The sequence below is a fragment of the Glycine max genome, chromosome 13 (genome assembly GCF_000004515.6).
Source record: "Glycine max cultivar Williams 82 chromosome 13, Glycine_max_v4.0, whole genome shotgun sequence".
Classification (NCBI taxonomy): Eukaryota; Viridiplantae; Streptophyta; class Magnoliopsida; order Fabales; family Fabaceae; genus Glycine; species Glycine max.
Genome location: NC_038249.2, coordinates 37,081,807 through 37,100,050, shown reverse-complemented (window position 1 = coordinate 37,100,050; position 18,244 = coordinate 37,081,807). Strand labels below are relative to the sequence as shown.

Sequence of the window (18,244 nt, the reverse complement as noted above, 5' to 3'; positions counted from 1 at the left end):
AGTTTTTAACCACAAAGATTGCTTAATTGTATAACTTTTCATTTTTAATTAAAAAAATAGTTTCTTCATTTAAATTTAAATTCGAGAGTCCCACTTCTCACGCGAGAAAATAATCTATCATCAATCATATGGTTCTCCATTGTCAATTACACGTAGTTTCCTAGTTTTTTTATAGTATTCTTTTCACGGTGGGATACATTACTCCCCATCTATTCTTGATGTGTTCCCGTGAGACTGTTACATTATATGCCAAGATTTACTCTCTGCAACTCACCAACACTCCCAAATAAAATATAAAAAAAAGTGTGAGCACTTTCTCAAAATGAATATAAGCAAGAAACGCTTCACCAAAATCATGTTCAGTGTTCACCCTATCTGATAAACTTCTGCATAATAGAATGCAAACCTTTTTCTTTTTTTTTTACCATAAGTCCAATTCCATTCAGTTAAACAACAAGAGGCCGTTCTTTATCATTGTCCCTAGAGAGATCCAATTTAGTCCATTTGGCACGCCTTATGAAAAGGAAGAGAGTCCCACTTTGACAAAGTAACCCACAAATCAGACCAATCCATAAACCCTATATCATAAAGCAAATTCAACACAATCATATTAATAAAACAACTGAATGCAAAAAGATTGATATCAGAACAAACATAACCAGACTATGCAATAAATATTTTATTTACCTTGTACTGCAAATTGGTCTTAAATCCTAGGAAACATGATATTGGCAAACCAATAAGATAAAATGTAGCAAGGTTAATGTAAGCAGCCAAGTGCTGCCAGCCACATCCTCTGGACACCCCTGCAGTATTAAACACAATTTCCTCCTTGAGAATTTTTAAGTTAAAGTTATAGTTTCAAAATTTAAAAGAAATGACAAATGAGGAATTCAAACCTGACAAGACACCTTGGATGGCATCAAGTAATATAGAAATGGCAAGCAAGGGTGTCACTGAAGCAAACTCCTTTTTAATTGTAGAACTGTCGCTGAAAAACTGAATCCAGATATTGTGACCAAATCCAAGTGCCAAAACAAAACATAATCCAAGGAGGAGAGAGAGCTTCAGTGTGACACTCATCGCATGTTTAGCTCGTTCCGGGTTGCCTGCTCCCAATTCATTGGATACCCTTGTGCTGTTAAAGTTAAATTTCAACTTTTCAACACATGTACTAGAATGTTGATTCAGAAGATATGCAACAATGCAAGCAAAGGAGAATGTGTTCAATCAACTAACCTTGCAGCTGCACTGAGACCATAAGTGATCATGTAGGCAATGAATTCTGTGTTTATACTGCAGATTTTTTTGAAGATTAACAATAGTAAATTATATGAAACTTTTTTTTTTCATTTTAATTAACAATATTAAAATATATGAATCTGTTTTCGAACATATAAAGCTATTAGAATTTAGAACCTTACCATATTGCAATCAACGAAGTGGTTATCTGTGAGTCGGGCATTAGTCCAGCTAAGAAAACCAAAACTTCAAAAGCCCAATACTCCAAACTTGCATAACATAAACATCAGGTAATAAGATGATATATGAATCTGGACGAACCATGGTTTTTACCCTTGTATTGAGGTGTTTTTCACTTTAAACAAATCGTGTCTCTGATTTTTCTTAATTTCTATTTTGCGCTCTATAATTTATTGGTGCTCCTAGGTTTTTGCAAATTTGGGAGAATTTATTTCCACTGTCTATTACTCTATTATTGAGTTTGTTATTGTGTTGGCTTGTTTTTCCAATCAAGATGAACAATCAAAAGGGCTAGCTAAGTGAAAGGTTATTAGTAATTCATACCATACCATTGCAGCAGAGGGCAGAGCTAGTCTCATGTTTGTAAATACGTAACGAAATGAATGCGTTGAAAATCCTTTCCATGTCTGCTTGAACTTCTTAGCATACATTACATACAAGGCCAATAATAGCAATGATATCCATAGTGAAATAGAAGCAGCAACTGGTGCACCTGTAAAACTCAGACCTGACCACTGAACCAAGCCATATGCAACACCAATATGAACCAGCATTGGAAGAGCAGAGAGTACAACCAATGGAATTACTACAGATTGTGTCTGGAGAAACCTCAAGATGTTTTGCAAGAAGCTATAAGCAAACACTCCCGGGATAAGAAACTTCATATAAAGTGCAGCTGTTCTTGCAATGTCGGGAGATTGATGAAGCAACACTAGGATGGGTTCTGTATAGAACCAAATAATGGATATAATGATTGAAAAAATAAGAGATATGATGCAAGAGGCTTGTAGGTAAATTCCCAGCATTTGGTATTCCTTTGCACCAAATCCTTGTCCGCAGAGTGTTTCCAGTGCCCCACTCAAACCAACCTAGGACAAAAATAAGGATGTTATGATGCAATTTCCATGCTGTGAATTAATCTAGTAACAATATTTAGTCTTGTTGCATTCATTTCAATGAGCATTGAGAAAATGTTATGATGTTAAATTTGGACTACCATTTATATGTCAGAACTTAAGTATAGAGAAATAAAGATTAGAAACAATAATTTGACATTTCGCCAGAAAATTGTATCCCTGTTAATCTCCCCTACAGGCTTACATAGTATATTGTTTTCATGTTCTAACGTTGTTTCCACTCACAATTTTAGATTCTCATCTTTTTTCCTGTTTTAAAAACGTATAATCATTACTGTAAAAATTACACTCCATTATATCAAAATAATTATTGTTGTAGGTTTTTTGTACCGAGACCAAGAAAAAAAAAAGTAATAATTTTATAAAATTAATTTTATATCATCATTAATTTATTTATAGATTTTGTTGATCACCATTAATATTATAAGGGATATAAGTAAAAAAAAAATAGTTAATGTTATAAAGAAAAATTAAAATAATAATTATTTTCGGACCAATTTGGTTATCTTGCACCAAATTACAATGGGAGGGAGAGGTATTCTAGACATAGTGAAGACAATTTTATACTACTGAATGAGTTATGAAACAAAACATTAATGGCAGTTGGTTATGTAGGCTTTCAAACATTTATTGCAATTTGTGAGACCGGTAGCATAGCAACTACTCTACTGATATTGAAAAGCTTGTCATACACTAGGCTTTGTCGATCCCACTAGGCATAGATTAAGAGGCCATAAGAACACAAATTTTGTTAAAAAAAACCCTAAATTGATAATAGAAAAATAAGCTATTATATTATAAACATTTATGATGTTTTGATCTTAAATCATAAGAAAGGGGAGCAAAAGATAGAGGAATTTACCATAACTGCCACGCCAGTGACACTGAACCATGAATTTGCAAGAGTAGCACCAGCAAGCTGAAGCTCACCAAGGTGACCAACAAGCATGACAGAAACCAAAATGATCAAGTGATAGAACAAGTTGGTAAGAATCATTGGCAGTGAAAACAAGAGTTGGTGCTTGGCCTCTTCCATGTCCAACACTTTGTTCCACCATCCCTCAGCTTGGGGGGATCTTGTGTTTTGATCTCTTCCATTATTATCAGATGCTCTCAATAGGGGTACTCCTGTTCCTTCTGAACTAGAACTTGCCACCATCTTCTCTATCTCCTCTTTTATCTGCTCCACGTTTTCCATATATATGTGTAAGGAAGCACTTTGAATTTTTGGTGATATTAATATAAGCCAAACAACTTTATTATTATATAAAACTATATGCTAAACGTGACTGCTGTACAAAACTGACATGACAGATAAATATCTCTGCAACTTGTAACATTTATCTGTCGTGTCAGTGTCATCAGACTCAAACTCATCACCAATTTGGTCAGGATATTATGTCACTGGATCAGAAATTGATCTGGTGAGTTACTTAACTCACATGACAGTTTTTATATAATTATATATCGTAAATTATGCAAATGCAATGCTACATCCTAGTTGCATTAGTCTAATTATGAAGTAATTTTGAGGTATAATTAATAATATTGTGTTAGTCCAACTATGACTAGCATCGTTGCAAGTTAGAGTTCGTCCCTCCTTGCGGATGCATTAGGGATTCAATTTCGTCATGTTTAATTTTGTTTTGGTTTTTGTTTCTTTCTCTCATATAAACAAAAAAATCCTAGCCAAATCGTCTTTGAAGTGTTTATGAAAAAATAAAATATTTACTAAATTTAGATTAGGAAATAATAAAATGTACCCAAAAAACGTAATATACAAAACAAATAAGGAAATCATGATAACATTTATAGGAACTGCTTTTTGTCACTGTCTTAAATAGAAATATTGTTTCTTTGCTTAGAAATTTCATTGTCTGGTCCGATTGAAATAGAAATATGTGTTGTTGCCCAGAATATCATATTAGATAGTCCTGCCGGAAAGGATTCGAAAATGTATTAAAGGGGATAAAAAAAATTACACAATTATTTAAATATAATTTTTTAATAAATAATAAATTTCACAAAAATATTTACAGTTAATGTTATGTATAAAATTAGAGATAAGATTTATTACTGGTAGAAAATTATCAAATCAACAGATATTTTCTTATTATTGCTCCTATTAATTTTTTAAAATTTAATTTTCTTTTTTTGTCCTTGTATATATAAAGAAAGTGTTGAGGTAGGGGGATTAGGGTCTCTGTAGTCCTAAACCTCTACCTTTCATGGTTTTAACTAATTTTTATGTGATACATTTAATTTTTTAATTTAAAAATTATAACACTTAATTATGTGTAATGCTGGAGAACATAATAATTTCTTGATTTATTGATGTATATGTAACAGCCGTAATGGTTAATAAATAAATAATACAGCAATAAGTTAATAAATAAATAAATAAATAAAAATAAAATAAAATAATATAATTAGGTCATAAATTTCCACTATATAAATCAAATGTTAACCTATAACAACTTTTACAAAACACTTCTGTCTCTTTCTCTTCTTCACGTTTGGGGATTAGAATAAACATGTATAGGGATCCCTAAAAGATCAATTTTGGGTTATTTTGGGTTGTTTCTTTTTAGTTTAAACTCTGTTTTTCCTAAATTTTTGTTTGTCATTGTGATTTAAATTCATTTGTACAAAGATTAATTTATTTACATATGCTGCAAGTTTTAGTTTCATGTGAATTGTTTGCCCATTGCAAAGCTTGATTTAAAATGGAATTATATAATAATAGCAATCATATGTATATAACTGGAAGTGGGGCTCCAATTTGAGTTGTGTGGAATGGTTTAATTTTAACAATAAACCTAGGGTCCGTTGATGAGGTTAATGGTTTTCTTGGAGTGAATTTGTAAAAAAATGTTGATACTTAGATGCTTTCCTTGAAGGTGTAATATATGTGTTTAATTCGTTAATGATCCTGCATATTTAATTGATAAATGGATGGTAGCTGAAAAAAAAAATATACATTCTTTTCAAGGTGCAATAATATATGTTTAATATGATTGATCATTGAAAATATTATAATTATGAGTGCAGCACCGGCAATACTGATACACGTAGTTCTTGCTTTTATTTGTATTTATATTCATACTAGATTCTGAAAGTTCCCTGTAAGTATATGCTTGTGAGTTACAAAGAAAAAGAAATATATCAAACAAATTTAATTGATTCATTGTATACGTGCTTGTGGTCCATGTCCTTGCTTTTCAGTTTTATATAAATAAAATAAGGTTGTTATAGAAATTATTGTTTTATAGAGATTATTTTGTTACTTTATAAATTAATTGTTGTAAAATTTTTTATTTTATTTTATTTTGTTGAATTAATATATTTTAATTTAATTTATATTTTGTTATGTCAAGTAAATGTTATTATTGAATAATATGTGTAGGGTGCATGAGATGCGATAAATTATTTTATTATGAAAATGTGATTGAGATGATGTGTAAGTGATAATCATTTGATACGTAATGGATTGTGAATTACATGACTCTTGAAATGTTGTATGTTTTGAGTTGTGAGCCATGAATTATGTAATCACACAACTGTAATACGGGCAACGAGTTAATGCGTGATGAGTTGTGATGGGATCCACTGTGGGAACCCGACGAGTTAATCACTTGAGGCGCACTGAGTTAAAATATATATTTTAAAAAAAATATATATATACAATCGAGATTTTGAAAACAATTGAGTAGTTGTGTGCATTGCATAATTTATAGGTAGAGTCTGCGTGTTCAAATGTTTTTTTTTTTTGGGTTGGACCTGAATCAGGAGGGAGAGGCCCTGACGGACTCTTCGGAGTGTAGGTCTTGGGGGTCATCCGGTTTGAGTGCTCCTGTAAGTCTGTGCCGATCCCACATGGTTAGAGCATTCTCGCAAAACAGCGTGACCCTGACTGGTCTCCCTATGATTTCACTTAGTGAGAGTGACCTGACTTGCCCATTGTGAGACATGTCCTGTCATGTACTCCTAGGCGCCCGACGAGGTTTTTCACTGAAAAATGGTACCACATTGCATGTAGGCTTGAGTCTAGAGTATTTGTTGCATAACGCATGTGTTTGACTTTCATTGGATTAATAATTGTGGTTTGATGTTATTTTCTGGAGTGGATGAACTTGAATGAATATGCATAATATGTGTGATTTTGTTGAAATAATGTTAATTATATAAATTCAGTTGTAAGTATTACATGTTTCACATGCTCTAACATTTTATTATATATAAATGTGATAACTCATTCCCGGTGTGTGTATGTGTTTGGGTTGATTGTCATTTGTTCAGTGAGCCATCATATGATGAATCCCATGTTAGAGCCAGAGAGACTTAGTCTGTGATAGAGACATGCTCTGATAAGTGTGACATTGGGGCATAGGATTTTCTTCGCATGATATATTTTCCGTAAACGATATAGTTGTGTTACGTTTCTTTTTAATTTTTTTTATTATTCATTCAGTATGGACGGCCTTGTTTTGAGCCGGGATAACTTTGTTGTTTTTATTCAAACAATTTCTACTATGTTTTCATAAAGTGAATGTGAATCCTTTATCTTTTGAAATCAATTTAAAGTCAATATGTTTATAAAAAAATCTGCATAATTTTATTTCCTTGTATTCGTTATTTGTAAACCTCTTGTCAGCTTATTTCTCAATTCCTATCAATGCCCACAACCTATGATTTACTTCCTGAGTCGAGCAAGGTTTGGAACTTTGATCGTATCTAGAATAATTTATTGACATTTTCGCTTTGCTTGGACTAAAATTCTTATATTGACTTTTTCAAATATGTTGAACGATTTAGCAATAAACGTGTTTGAACATGCAGCTTCTTTTCTTTTATACCCTGACAAAATAGGCCCGCAATAACTTATATGTTTTTTAATTTTTTGTGTGGAATTTGAGCGGTTATTTCGGAACCTTATTGCTTTCACAATGTCCGAGTCTTCTGCTTTTTGCATTGTATTTGTTTCTTCTATCATGTTCATCTGTAGTGTTAGAGTGTTACTATGTTTAATCTTTGCTGATTTTTCAGGGAATTTCCATGGCTCTTCTTTTGGGCCTTTTTGCAGGGGGTAGTTTGTTGGAGTTAGTGCTTTGGATTTTATTTTAATTTTCAGAGTGTTGTGTCAAGTATTATAGGCAATTAGCCCAGAAATAAAACAAACAAAATGAGTTTATGGAACAGATTACAGAGAGAAAAAAATGAACAAGTGCAGAAATGGAGAATGGATTTGAAAGTTAGACATACCTGTTACCTCGTCCGAAAATGCCTCATGAAGTATTAGAGGGTATTATTAACACTTGTCCCGTATGTATGGCTTACTCAAAAGCGTGTATATATAGAAATTATGATCGATTTGTGGAATAAAAAATATTATGATCGAAGCATGATTTAATTTAGGAGACGTTAACGTCTTGGAATGGAAGCTTAGGCTTACCATAGCGAGGAACGCATCCATGCTCTCAACGTCGCAATCATATATATGTTCACATCTACAAAGTATGGCAAACGCTAATTTGCTTCTTCTTCATACAATATAATTATTGACAAATAAAAAGACAAAGGTTGCTGATTCATCATCCGGAAAAAAAAAAAGGAACAAAACAACAGAACCAAAGAGAGACAGTTTAGTGTATCTTATTGACTTTATTCCAAACAAATTCCTTTATAGTAATATATGTAACATCTCATTTTTTTAAATAAATTAAAAACGTTTTTTTAGTAAAAATAAATAAATAAAGAAAAAATAATTATAATAAAATAATGCTTTAAATATATATATATATATATATATATATATATATATATATATATATATTTGATTTATTCATTTGATAGGAAATAAAATAGAGTTCTTTTATATAAAATAAATAAATAAAGTAAATAATAAGTTATGAGTACCCTAGATATAAATAGCAATATCTTAGGTCAGTTTTCAGATCAACATGCCTCTTCTTTCCCTTATTTTCATTTTTCTCTTTTCTCTCAAAATTCTCTCTTTTTTCCGCAGACCACCAAACCTGTCTTAGAAAAATGACGATCTCAGACTCATTCACCGTTGGATCGTCGTGAAATTTAATCACCAGGTTTGTAACTCAATTTCGAGCCTTTTCAATGTTGGGAATTTCAAAATCATGTCGGAGTTGAGAGAAATACACTTCGCATCATAGCCTTTTCTTTTCCCGCATAAACCCAAAACTATCTTAGTAAAACTATGATCTCGGATTAGTTAGTCGTTGGATTGTCGTAAAATTTTAATATGTGGTTCTTGATTCAATTTCGCACGTCTTAACCATTGGGATTTGAAAAATAATAACCACGGAGAGAGAAAACAGAATCGCACAAAGACATTATAAAATGTCGGCTTCAATCCCTTCTTCTCTCTGACGTTTGGGAACCCTATCAGAGCAATCAGAGGAAAAAATTGAAGAATCTCAGGAACTTACTAGAGATGCCTCTATCGCTGTCGGAAGACACGTGAGCCCGCTTAGAGATAAGGGATGAGTTTATCGCAATTGGGGTTAGAATGAACATGTTTAGGGATCCTTAGAAAATTAAATTGGGTTTATTTTTGAATGTTTATTAAATTATAATTTTTCCTTTATCATTGTAAATACATTATTGATTTCCTGATGCAAATTGGATGATAAAATAGAGTGATCTTGGTGTTTTTATTTTTTTTATATCTATGATTTTGATTAATTAATTTTGGTATAATTGTGCGAAATTATTTGAGGGGTTTTATAAATTGTTATATTGAGATTATGAAATGGTGATTCAAATTTGAGTATGTGGTAATTTGAATCTGTGATTAATGGTGAAATAGATGTGTATTGAGCTCTGAGCTATGAACTGTGAAATCACACAATTGTAAGACCCTTTAAGGGCGACGAGTATTGTGATGGAATCCACTGTGGGAACCCAACGAGTTAAAATGATTTTGAAAACAATTGTGTAGTTGTGTGTATTGCATAGTTCATAGGTAAAGTGTGTATGATTCATGAGGTATTATAACGTGTTAATTGAGATTATACCATTGAGATTAAGTGTATGTGATAAATTGTGTATGCATGTGATTGAGCTGTTGTGTGCATTGAGTTGTGAACTATGAATTGTACAATCACACGATTATAAGTCCCTTTAAGGGCGACGAGTTAATGCTAAGTCTCTTTAAGGGCGACGAGTTAATGCTAAGACCCTTTAAGGGTGACGAGATAAACTATTTGAGAACAATTAAGGAGTCGTGTGTTTTGTACAGTTCATAGATAGAGTCTGTGTGCTAAAATATTTTATGGGTTGGACTTGAATCGGGATGGAGAGGTCCTGACGGACTCTTCAAAGTGTAGGCCTTGGGGGTCACCCGATTTGAGTGCTCTTTTAAGCCTATGTTGATCTCATCTGATTGGAACATTCTCGCAAAACATTGTGATCCTGACTGGTCTCCCTATGATCTTATCTAGTGAGAGTGACCTAACTTGCTAGTGTGTGGTTTGTCTTGTCATGTACTCCTAGGCGCCCGACGTGGTTTTTCACTGACATGGTACCACATTGCATATAAGATAGTCTTAGTGTATATCTTGCATAACGCTTGTGTATTGATCAATATTGATTGACTTGATGACATTGTGTTTTGATCCTTGATTACGTAAATGTTTTGAAAATGAATGAAATGTGTTGTGTGATGATGTGATGTTGGATGACAAAGTGGTGAAATGATGTGAGTTATGTTTAAGTAAATTTTATTTTGTTTTTATGATATTTATACCTACATGTTGTATCGTTACTCTTCATTAGTTAGGAATGTGATAACTCACTCCAGTGTACTATTTGTGTTTGAATCATGTGATGATCTCGAACCTTATGTTTGTGAGAGCAGATAAATAGGTGAATGACTATGAAGAATCTCATGCTAGAGGACACGGGAACACAATACTATGATAGGATGTGACATTAGGATATAAGTTCTATATTAATTGTATGAAATTTTGGACGACCTTATTTTGAGTCAAAGTGAATTTATTATTTATTTAGATAAGTTTTATTATGATGTTAGAAAGGTGAATGTGAGTCTTTTACCCTTTTAAAAGACTTGTATTTAAAAAAAATATTTTAAATAATTTTTATTAATATTTAAATTTTTATTTCTTTTATTATTAATACATATATGTATGGGGTAGAGGGTGTCACAATATAGCTACCAACGGCAACCAAATAAAATTACTTACCAATTTTTTACCTCTTAATTTTTAAACTTTTCTATCATTATCCTTTTTATTCTATTGTATAATCTTTATTATTTTTTACTTCTTTTTTATTTTTTTTCCTTGTCTTCTCAGCTAAAAATGTGTCAAACGACGCGATCAATATTCATTCGAAAAAAAATCCATTTTTCAGTTAAAATAATTTAGGGTAGTAAATGGTATGGAACCCACTTTTTTTTATAAAATTTAAAATGATGGAATCCTTCTTTTCCTGTCATGCCAACGCAGCATCTTTAATATGAGACTGTGAAGTTTGGTGTATTTCAATGTTAAGATTTTAAAATCTTGAGTTATTCTAAGTAATATAAATCAAGGGTTTAGTTTAATTATTTGAACAAAATGCGTGAATTAATTTAAAATCTTAAGTTATTTTAAGTAGTATATCTTAACCTATTTTATAATTCCTCTAAAAAAAACCCTATTTTATGATTGGAAATGAATGGCATTTCCGTGTTGGTATGCTAGATTAGTGGCATATAAAATTGATACTATCTCTTAAAAAATAAAATTGATATAATATAAATATAAAAACATAAATTCTAAAATAAAATAAATATATTAACGTTTTTCATAAATTAATTTTAGTTATTATAAATACTCAACATTTACACAATTAAAAATAGGGTCCAAAGAGATAGCAACAATAAGGAGACAAAAAAATATTATTAAATTTTTATCAAAGACAGAACACTTCACAAAATGTTAAATCTTAATGACATAGAATGCACAAAAATCACGTAACAAGTCATATTTATGTGTCAGGTCATCATCATGCCCATAACAATTTGACAAAAAAATTAATAAACGGTTAGTCCAAATTTGTAAAAGTAAATTAACAGGGAACCAATTGCACTAAAAAAAAATAGAGAATAAAAATGTAATTAAATTAAAAAGTAATAACAAATTAGCTAGTATCCAAAAATATTAAAAAAATCTAATAAGATTTCCAATACCGATGCATAGCCCTTTTGAAAGTGATTCTTTGTCCCAAATCCAACTCAATGAAATTTCATAATCTCCAAAGAAAATCATAGACCTAAATATAGACAATTATTTATAAAGCCACGACCAAAGAACAATAATATAAACTTAAAACTATTGTATATATTTTCCCGGAAACAAAAAATAATCCACAGATATTGAAATAAACTTCCCTCTACAGATAACATAGCGTATACAAAAACTGCAAGTTATGCAGCAGAGTTCAGAGGCACGAAATGTATAGAAAGAATATACAGACTATATAGACAACAAGGAAATGAATAAGCAAGAGCTGAAATGACAATTTATTTTCCATTTTTAAGAAGTTACTTGCAAAGGCATTGTACATTTTCAAACTAACAGTAGTAGGAATGCATCATGGCAGTGGTAATTATAGGAACAAAGAAGCACAAATTTGTTGTGCATGCTTATATAATATCGGTGAGAAGAAAAAAGCAAAAAAAAAAAAAAAATACTAATAATAACCAAAGAGAGCTTGAAATGGAGTTACATGGTCAATCTTTCTTTTCTTCAATCTTCTCTTCAACCTTTTTTTCTTCCACCTTGGTTTCTTTGACTTCCTTGACCTTTGCCTTCCCTTGCTTTGGCTTCATGAAGCAAAAGCAAGAGCAGCAGGGGCACTGGAACAAGAACTTCATTATTGCCTTGCTAACTAGCTTGCTAGTGCTTAGATAGTTGTTGTTAATGTTAGATCTCAAATTCCTGGACAAGAAGGGCAATGTGTGCAGCTTTTGGGACCTCTTAATTTCTAGCTTTCTTTGTTCAATAATTTGTGCTATTTAATTCCCTTGATTTGCTCTGTACTGCTATTTCTTTAGCCAGCAGTGTCCATTGGATTCCACTTATGTCACTTTCAATATGTAGTGCATGTTTATTAATAGTGCCAGCTTTAGAGGGAGTGAGAGAGTGTGAGGTGGTTGAGCTAGGCTAGCCATGTTGAAAATGGGGTTATTAGTCACATTTGATGTTTCTTTGTGGGTCAACTTGGCCATGCTATGCTAGCTAATGGAATAATAAGAGTGCACCCATATCTCTTGTTTTTTTTTGGTCCACCAAATAAGCTCCTCCTAAGCTGGCATGCATTTTAGGTATAATTTTATCTCAAAAGGGTGGTTTTAGACTTGAAACATTAGGCGCCTATTGTCATTATGCTCAATTCAGTTTCAATTCTAAGATCATTGCTACCACAATAAGAAGGTTAAATTAATAATTCTAATATTGCTAAGCATGATGATGTAGCTTTTCTTTTCTTTTCTTTTTTTGAAGTCGATGTAGCTTTTCATTTTACTCCCTATAAGAAGAAAAGTTGTATTTCAGTCTTCATTCTTCATTTAAAAAAATGTTTACAAAATCTGTTCTTGCCATTATTTTAGACATCTCCCTCTAACCCTTTTCACATATAACTCCATGTTATGGGGTGGTTATTTATATTGAATTATAAGGATTATAAACGAATTGTAAGAAGCAATTGAGTTAATGACTTTAACTCATTGAATCCCATCTCAGCACAAAAATTTTCATTATTACAAGATTATCAAGAATACAGACCGGTTACAATATATAAATTTATCCGCTACTAAATATGAAATTTTAGTTGTTTTTTTTTGTTGGGTAAAGTATTTACTAACGGCCTTTTAAGGTTGTCGATAAAATTTACCATTTAATCCGTCAAAAATTTCGACTTACAGTGCGTTTTTCGATTACAGTAGATTTTCTACCCTTGGTACTGAACATTTTTGTTGTAGTGTGTGGCCCATCACTACTAAAATTCTTGTAAATAGCATAAATTTATCTCCTCCATGTTGTTACCCTTCTTAAATACTCACATAACTTAAAAAGCATGTTTGGTTTGCACTTGTAAAATTACGTTTGAGACAAAAGTAATTTTGTCACACAGGACTGTTTTTGTGTTCATTTTGTTTTTATCCATTGAATTTATACTGAAATGGGCATCATAACATTTTCAACTGCAAACCAAACATCCACCTGAGCCTTAAAAGTTAAGAGTATTTTTCTTCCAGGAATCCCACAGCAGAAGCACCAATGGATCGGATTTGCTCTAGTGGATCCATCTTCCACAACCTTGCAACTTGGGACACATCCACTCCTAAATCAACACTCTATACATATTACAGCTTACTAATTCCCTCTAGATTAGTTCAGAACTTAAAGTGAGTTACCGACATCTCAAAAATATATCAATAATTAGTAATTTCACTCATCAAGTGTCATATAGCATTAAATATTGGCGGCACAAAATATACAAAAACCAAAATTGGAGGACGTGGGTTGTTATTGGCTTCTACTTCCTACTTCCTACTATATTATTATTTGGAAGCATATCCTACATATACAGAATAAATATATAATCTCATCCATTTCAAATGGACTTTAGTTCATGAACGGTGAATCCATACACGTGCAACATGACACAGATTGCGTAGCAAAACAGAACAGGCCTAGCTGTATACTACCTATTGTCATCAACAGTTTGGCACACAAGGAGACACAACAAGGTACTCTTCTTTTAAGCTCATCAAATTCAGCAGTTTGGCCTACACACACACGCAAGGTACATCATCAAAAAGTTAATTTTCTTCCCAAACCATACATTTGAGATGGAAAGTGCATGATTTTGTTCACTTTGGCTCTTTACGATGGTCATTAGTCACAAGCACCAAGATTCCTTATTTTCTTTCCAAGTCTCCTAGCGTCAACATACTGCTCATATCAAGTAATGTTATTCACAAAGCCATCATGAAGAACTTACATATGTTCATTGTTTCAACACATAATTTAACGTACTCCTCTTATCTCATTAATGTTTATTGGTTACCAAAAAATTACAAAATTATATGTTCAATAGGAAATAAGATCTTGTGATTTTTAATAAATTTCAATTAATACCTCAAAAGAAATAAGATCTTGTGATTTTTAATAAATTAAAGAATATCTTAAAAAGAGTGTATTGATGTGTGCATTTGGGTTTGCAGTTAGTCAATTTCTTGATTGTCCAACTACTGCAGCACAAAGGATAATTCGATACATCAAAATTTCACCAGCTGAGGGTCTTTGTTTTCAGCTAGCACTGACACTAAACTCAAAAAGGTTTAGTGATTCAGACTGGGGAACATGTTTGGATACCAGAAGGTCAATCACGGGTTTTTTTTTCTTGGATTTTCACTGGCTTCTTGGAAAAGCAAGAAACAACCTACTATATCTAAATCCTCTTCGGAGATATTAGATGAGTTTGATGCTTAAGGGAGAAGGAAACAAAAAAAAATAAAAATCGTGAGTTCAATTTTCTTTGCTAACAAAACTAACACTCAGACAAATTAATATTAGCTGATAAAAAAAATCTAAGTCCTCCTCGGAAGCAGAGTACAGGATCTTAGTTCAAATCGTATGTGAATTGCACAATGGTTGACAATGAGTAAGCTGTAATATGTATAGAGTGTAAAGCAACTTTGGCAGCAAGGCCTTTTAGGGATATTCAATCCAAGCTTGGAATGTTCAATATACACATTCCAACTTGAGGGGGGTTTTATGCCAGCTGTACAATTCTATTTATTTTTGTTAGTATTTATTAGTCAGTTATGATTATTGATAGCAAATGTAGTATAAATAGCTTTTACGTTTTTGTTTTTTTTTTCAAGCTTTCAATTGAGTGTTGTTTTTCTCTCATTTTTCTCTGATCTTCAGAAAATTGACACTGAGAAATATAATTTCAAAAAATAAAACAAAATAAAAGCTCTGACACCAAACATCCACTATAGTCAAGAATATGAAAATATTCTTATCTTATTAACGATGGGAAAATTTTATTCCCACCTATTAATAAATTAACATTTTATATTTTTGAGAATATATTGTTTGAAAAAAATATTTTTATTCTCTTTTTAACAAACATAAAAAAAATACCAGGAAATATTAATGATTAATTTGTTAGTGGGAGGATTTTAACCGGTAAATTCTTTCTCTTTTCTTCTCCTTTTAACTACCAATTCAATCTTATAATTTTTAACATAAAAAAAAAAAAAAAACTTGTTCTCATATTACTTTCTCATGAATGTAGAAACATTAGGTATATCAAAATCACCATAAGAAATAAAACATAGTAAATTTTGGAATAACGCCACAATACAAGTCACACACCTCAATTCCATAAAACAGTTTAAGAAGAAAGAGTTCCACAAATTTTATGAGATAATGACACATATGAGTAACGCAGTCTGATGGTATCCATCCCATTGCTGATTGCTCATATTTGTGGGCCAAAGTTACTAAGGTTTGGGCTCTCTTTCTTCATCTGCTACTAAACTAAACTTATTGGCATCCTTATCCATCCTTTACAACGCGACAAAAGAGAAAATAATTTGAAATTTTCAACAATAACACCAAAAATGTTAACAAAAGTTGTGGATTGGGCTAGCTGTATTACCCCATAAGGTTGCCTACCCTCCCCCACAATTCAATTTCGTTTGGACCAAAGGGTATATTTAAGTTAGCAACCAAAAGAGAAAGAAAAAAAAAAAGTGAAAAGGAAAAGCATATATGCCATTTTCGCTTTTTCTTTTCTTTTCCTTTCTTTCCATTGTTTTGAAGGGTACCTAGAGGAAGTGGAGAGAATTTGGAAGACGATGGATCATAGTTATTCATTCCACGGAATCTATACATCTCCCTATATAAAGTATGTAATTTGCATCTAATCTATATTTTACGTATATACATGTATACAGAAAATAACTAAATTAAAGCCGAAAGCGAAACCTCAAAAGGTATTAGTATCTAACTAAACGTCCACTTATGGTACATGGTAAAAAAGAAAATTAACATATCTTTCTTAATGATTAATATTAGCAAGAAAAAACAAAAACATGGATGGTGTTTGCTTACCCCCATATGAATTACCAGCAGCACTGTGCCTAGAGATATTCTCCTTGATACCAGAAAAGGAAAAATAACCTTGAAAAAATCATGTAAAAATTACTTTAAACAAGTTCTTATAAAATGATAAAAAAAAAACGTTGAGGCTATTAAAAAATTATAAAAAAAAAAACAACGAAAACCGCCGAAGAAGGTGGGATTGGTGCCAATACCAACAAATAAAGTCAATGGGCACCGAGTATTTTGGGCCTAAGTCAGTTTAGTATTTTCTGGGTCAAGTTGGATTTGATTACTTATAAACCAAGTTAAAGTTCTTGTTAATTAAGCATATTGGGTTGACAAAGTGCCTAGAGTTAAGTGATACTGTACTAAGTAATATAAAGTGAAGCTGTCAACATTTAAGTGTGAGACAATTGAGATTTGAGGTTGCGTAATAACAATTCTTAATGTTTTCTTATATAGGAGTTTTAGATTCTTCATTAGTTAAACAAATAGAAAAGAGCCACAACTTCCAAGAATTGATTTCATAAGACAAACTGTCATTTAAGCTGATTATTTTTTCATTTATTGTGTGAGATCATATTCTCAAACAGAGTCAAAATTGAGTTAAAATATTCCATATCGGGCCCAAAGTTTGTTCATTAAATCAACAATAACAAGTTGGCGTTTGTGAACTATATATCTTAGGCTTTAAAATAGAGCAGAATTGTATATATGAAAAAATGTCTATTAGTTTGGTAAAAAAAATCTATTAAGGAAAATCTACCTTTTAAATACCTAGATTAAAAAAAAAATCAGAGCAGGGTTGAACTTGAAAGTTGACTATAGATATAATACAAAAGGCATATAACTACGATGCATAATTTCTTTAGTTTGAGGACAACCAAACAGTACTTTCATATTTCCTGCCACAGTATCTCATGCCCAGCAAGGCCATCACAAATTCAATGGGTTTTTGAATTTGCGTCAAAACCCCAAAAATGTGAATCCAGGATGTGAAAATATGAAACAATACAAAATAGTTTTGATCTTAACATAGGAATTGGATGTGATTTTCGATCACAAATGCGACGCTCAATCAAACACTCTTAGAATGGCAGATTTCAAGGGACGGATGCATATATAGATTCAATACTAATATAAAGTCATTGAAAATAAATTTATTTATTGCTTCCATGAAAAAGTGGGGTGAATTAATTACTTTAGAAATGTCAACGATATAAAAAGAGAAGAGCATGTGAAAAAGTGCTATGATGGATGTGTCTATTGTGGACGGTGCCATCATGCTCGAGTGTGAAATCCTCGTCTTTTATAAGCTTGCTTCTCAAGATTTATCATAACTATCCTTTGTCCCCCCCCAAAAAAAAGGTTGTAAAATAGAAAAAGAAGACTAGGTTCAAGCCAAAATAGCATAATGAGCATTAATCTTTATTAAGTTACCACTTACCGCATCTTGAATTAAAATTTGGCGTCACAATATTTGACTTGAATTCATCACCTAGGATAGTTAACTAGCTTTCACTTTACCACATTTAAGAAAAAAGGATAACTTTGCTTTCCTGGTTCTCATATATCATGAAGCTAACAAAAATTATATTGCATGTAAATAAATTGCATCCTAAGTAGGATTCTATGTAGGTCACAATTATGCGATGTCCTGAAATTTTGTTGCAATCAAAT

At 31.7% G+C, this 18,244-nt stretch overlaps 2 protein-coding genes and 1 long non-coding RNA gene across 5 annotated transcripts; 1 reads left to right on the top strand and 2 right to left on the bottom strand.

Annotated features, from left to right (window-relative positions):
* Positions 1 to 115: 115 nt before the first annotated feature.
* Positions 116 to 7,807, bottom strand: LOC100816310 (protein DETOXIFICATION 19). 2 transcript variants are annotated; one of them, XM_006594695.4, is made up of 8 exons: positions 7,662 to 7,807; positions 3,262 to 3,579; positions 1,807 to 2,351; positions 1,425 to 1,511; positions 1,240 to 1,296; positions 900 to 1,138; positions 688 to 806; positions 116 to 578 (listed from the first exon to the last, which is right to left on the bottom strand). In XM_006594695.4, exons 2-8 carry the CDS (start codon positions 3,556 to 3,558, stop codon positions 447 to 449), a joined length of 1,476 nt encoding a protein of 491 aa, XP_006594758.1. In that variant the 5' UTR covers positions 3,559 to 3,579; positions 7,662 to 7,807; the 3' UTR covers positions 116 to 446. The 2 variants fall into 2 exon arrangements, with proteins under 2 accessions (XP_006594758.1, XP_040864319.1); XM_041008385.1 differs by lacking the exon at positions 7,662 to 7,807 and adding an exon at positions 6,180 to 6,232 and having other exon boundaries at positions 330 to 578.
* Positions 7,808 to 11,787: 3,980 nt separating this feature from the next.
* On the bottom strand, positions 11,788 to 12,526 carry LOC111162618 (uncharacterized). The gene has a single exon (NM_001355664.1). It carries the CDS (start codon positions 12,313 to 12,315, stop codon positions 12,172 to 12,174), a length of 144 nt encoding a protein of 47 aa, NP_001342593.1. The 5' UTR covers positions 12,316 to 12,526; the 3' UTR covers positions 11,788 to 12,171.
* Positions 12,527 to 13,966: 1,440 nt separating this feature from the next.
* LOC106795525 (uncharacterized) lies at positions 13,967 to 15,964 on the top strand. 2 transcript variants are annotated; one of them, XR_001384230.2, is made up of 2 exons: positions 13,967 to 14,411; positions 14,671 to 15,964. It is a non-coding gene; the product is annotated as an uncharacterized lncRNA (long non-coding RNA). The 2 variants fall into 2 exon arrangements; XR_001384229.2 differs by having other exon boundaries at positions 13,967 to 14,478.
* The last annotated feature ends 2,280 nt before the right edge of the window (positions 15,965 to 18,244 follow it).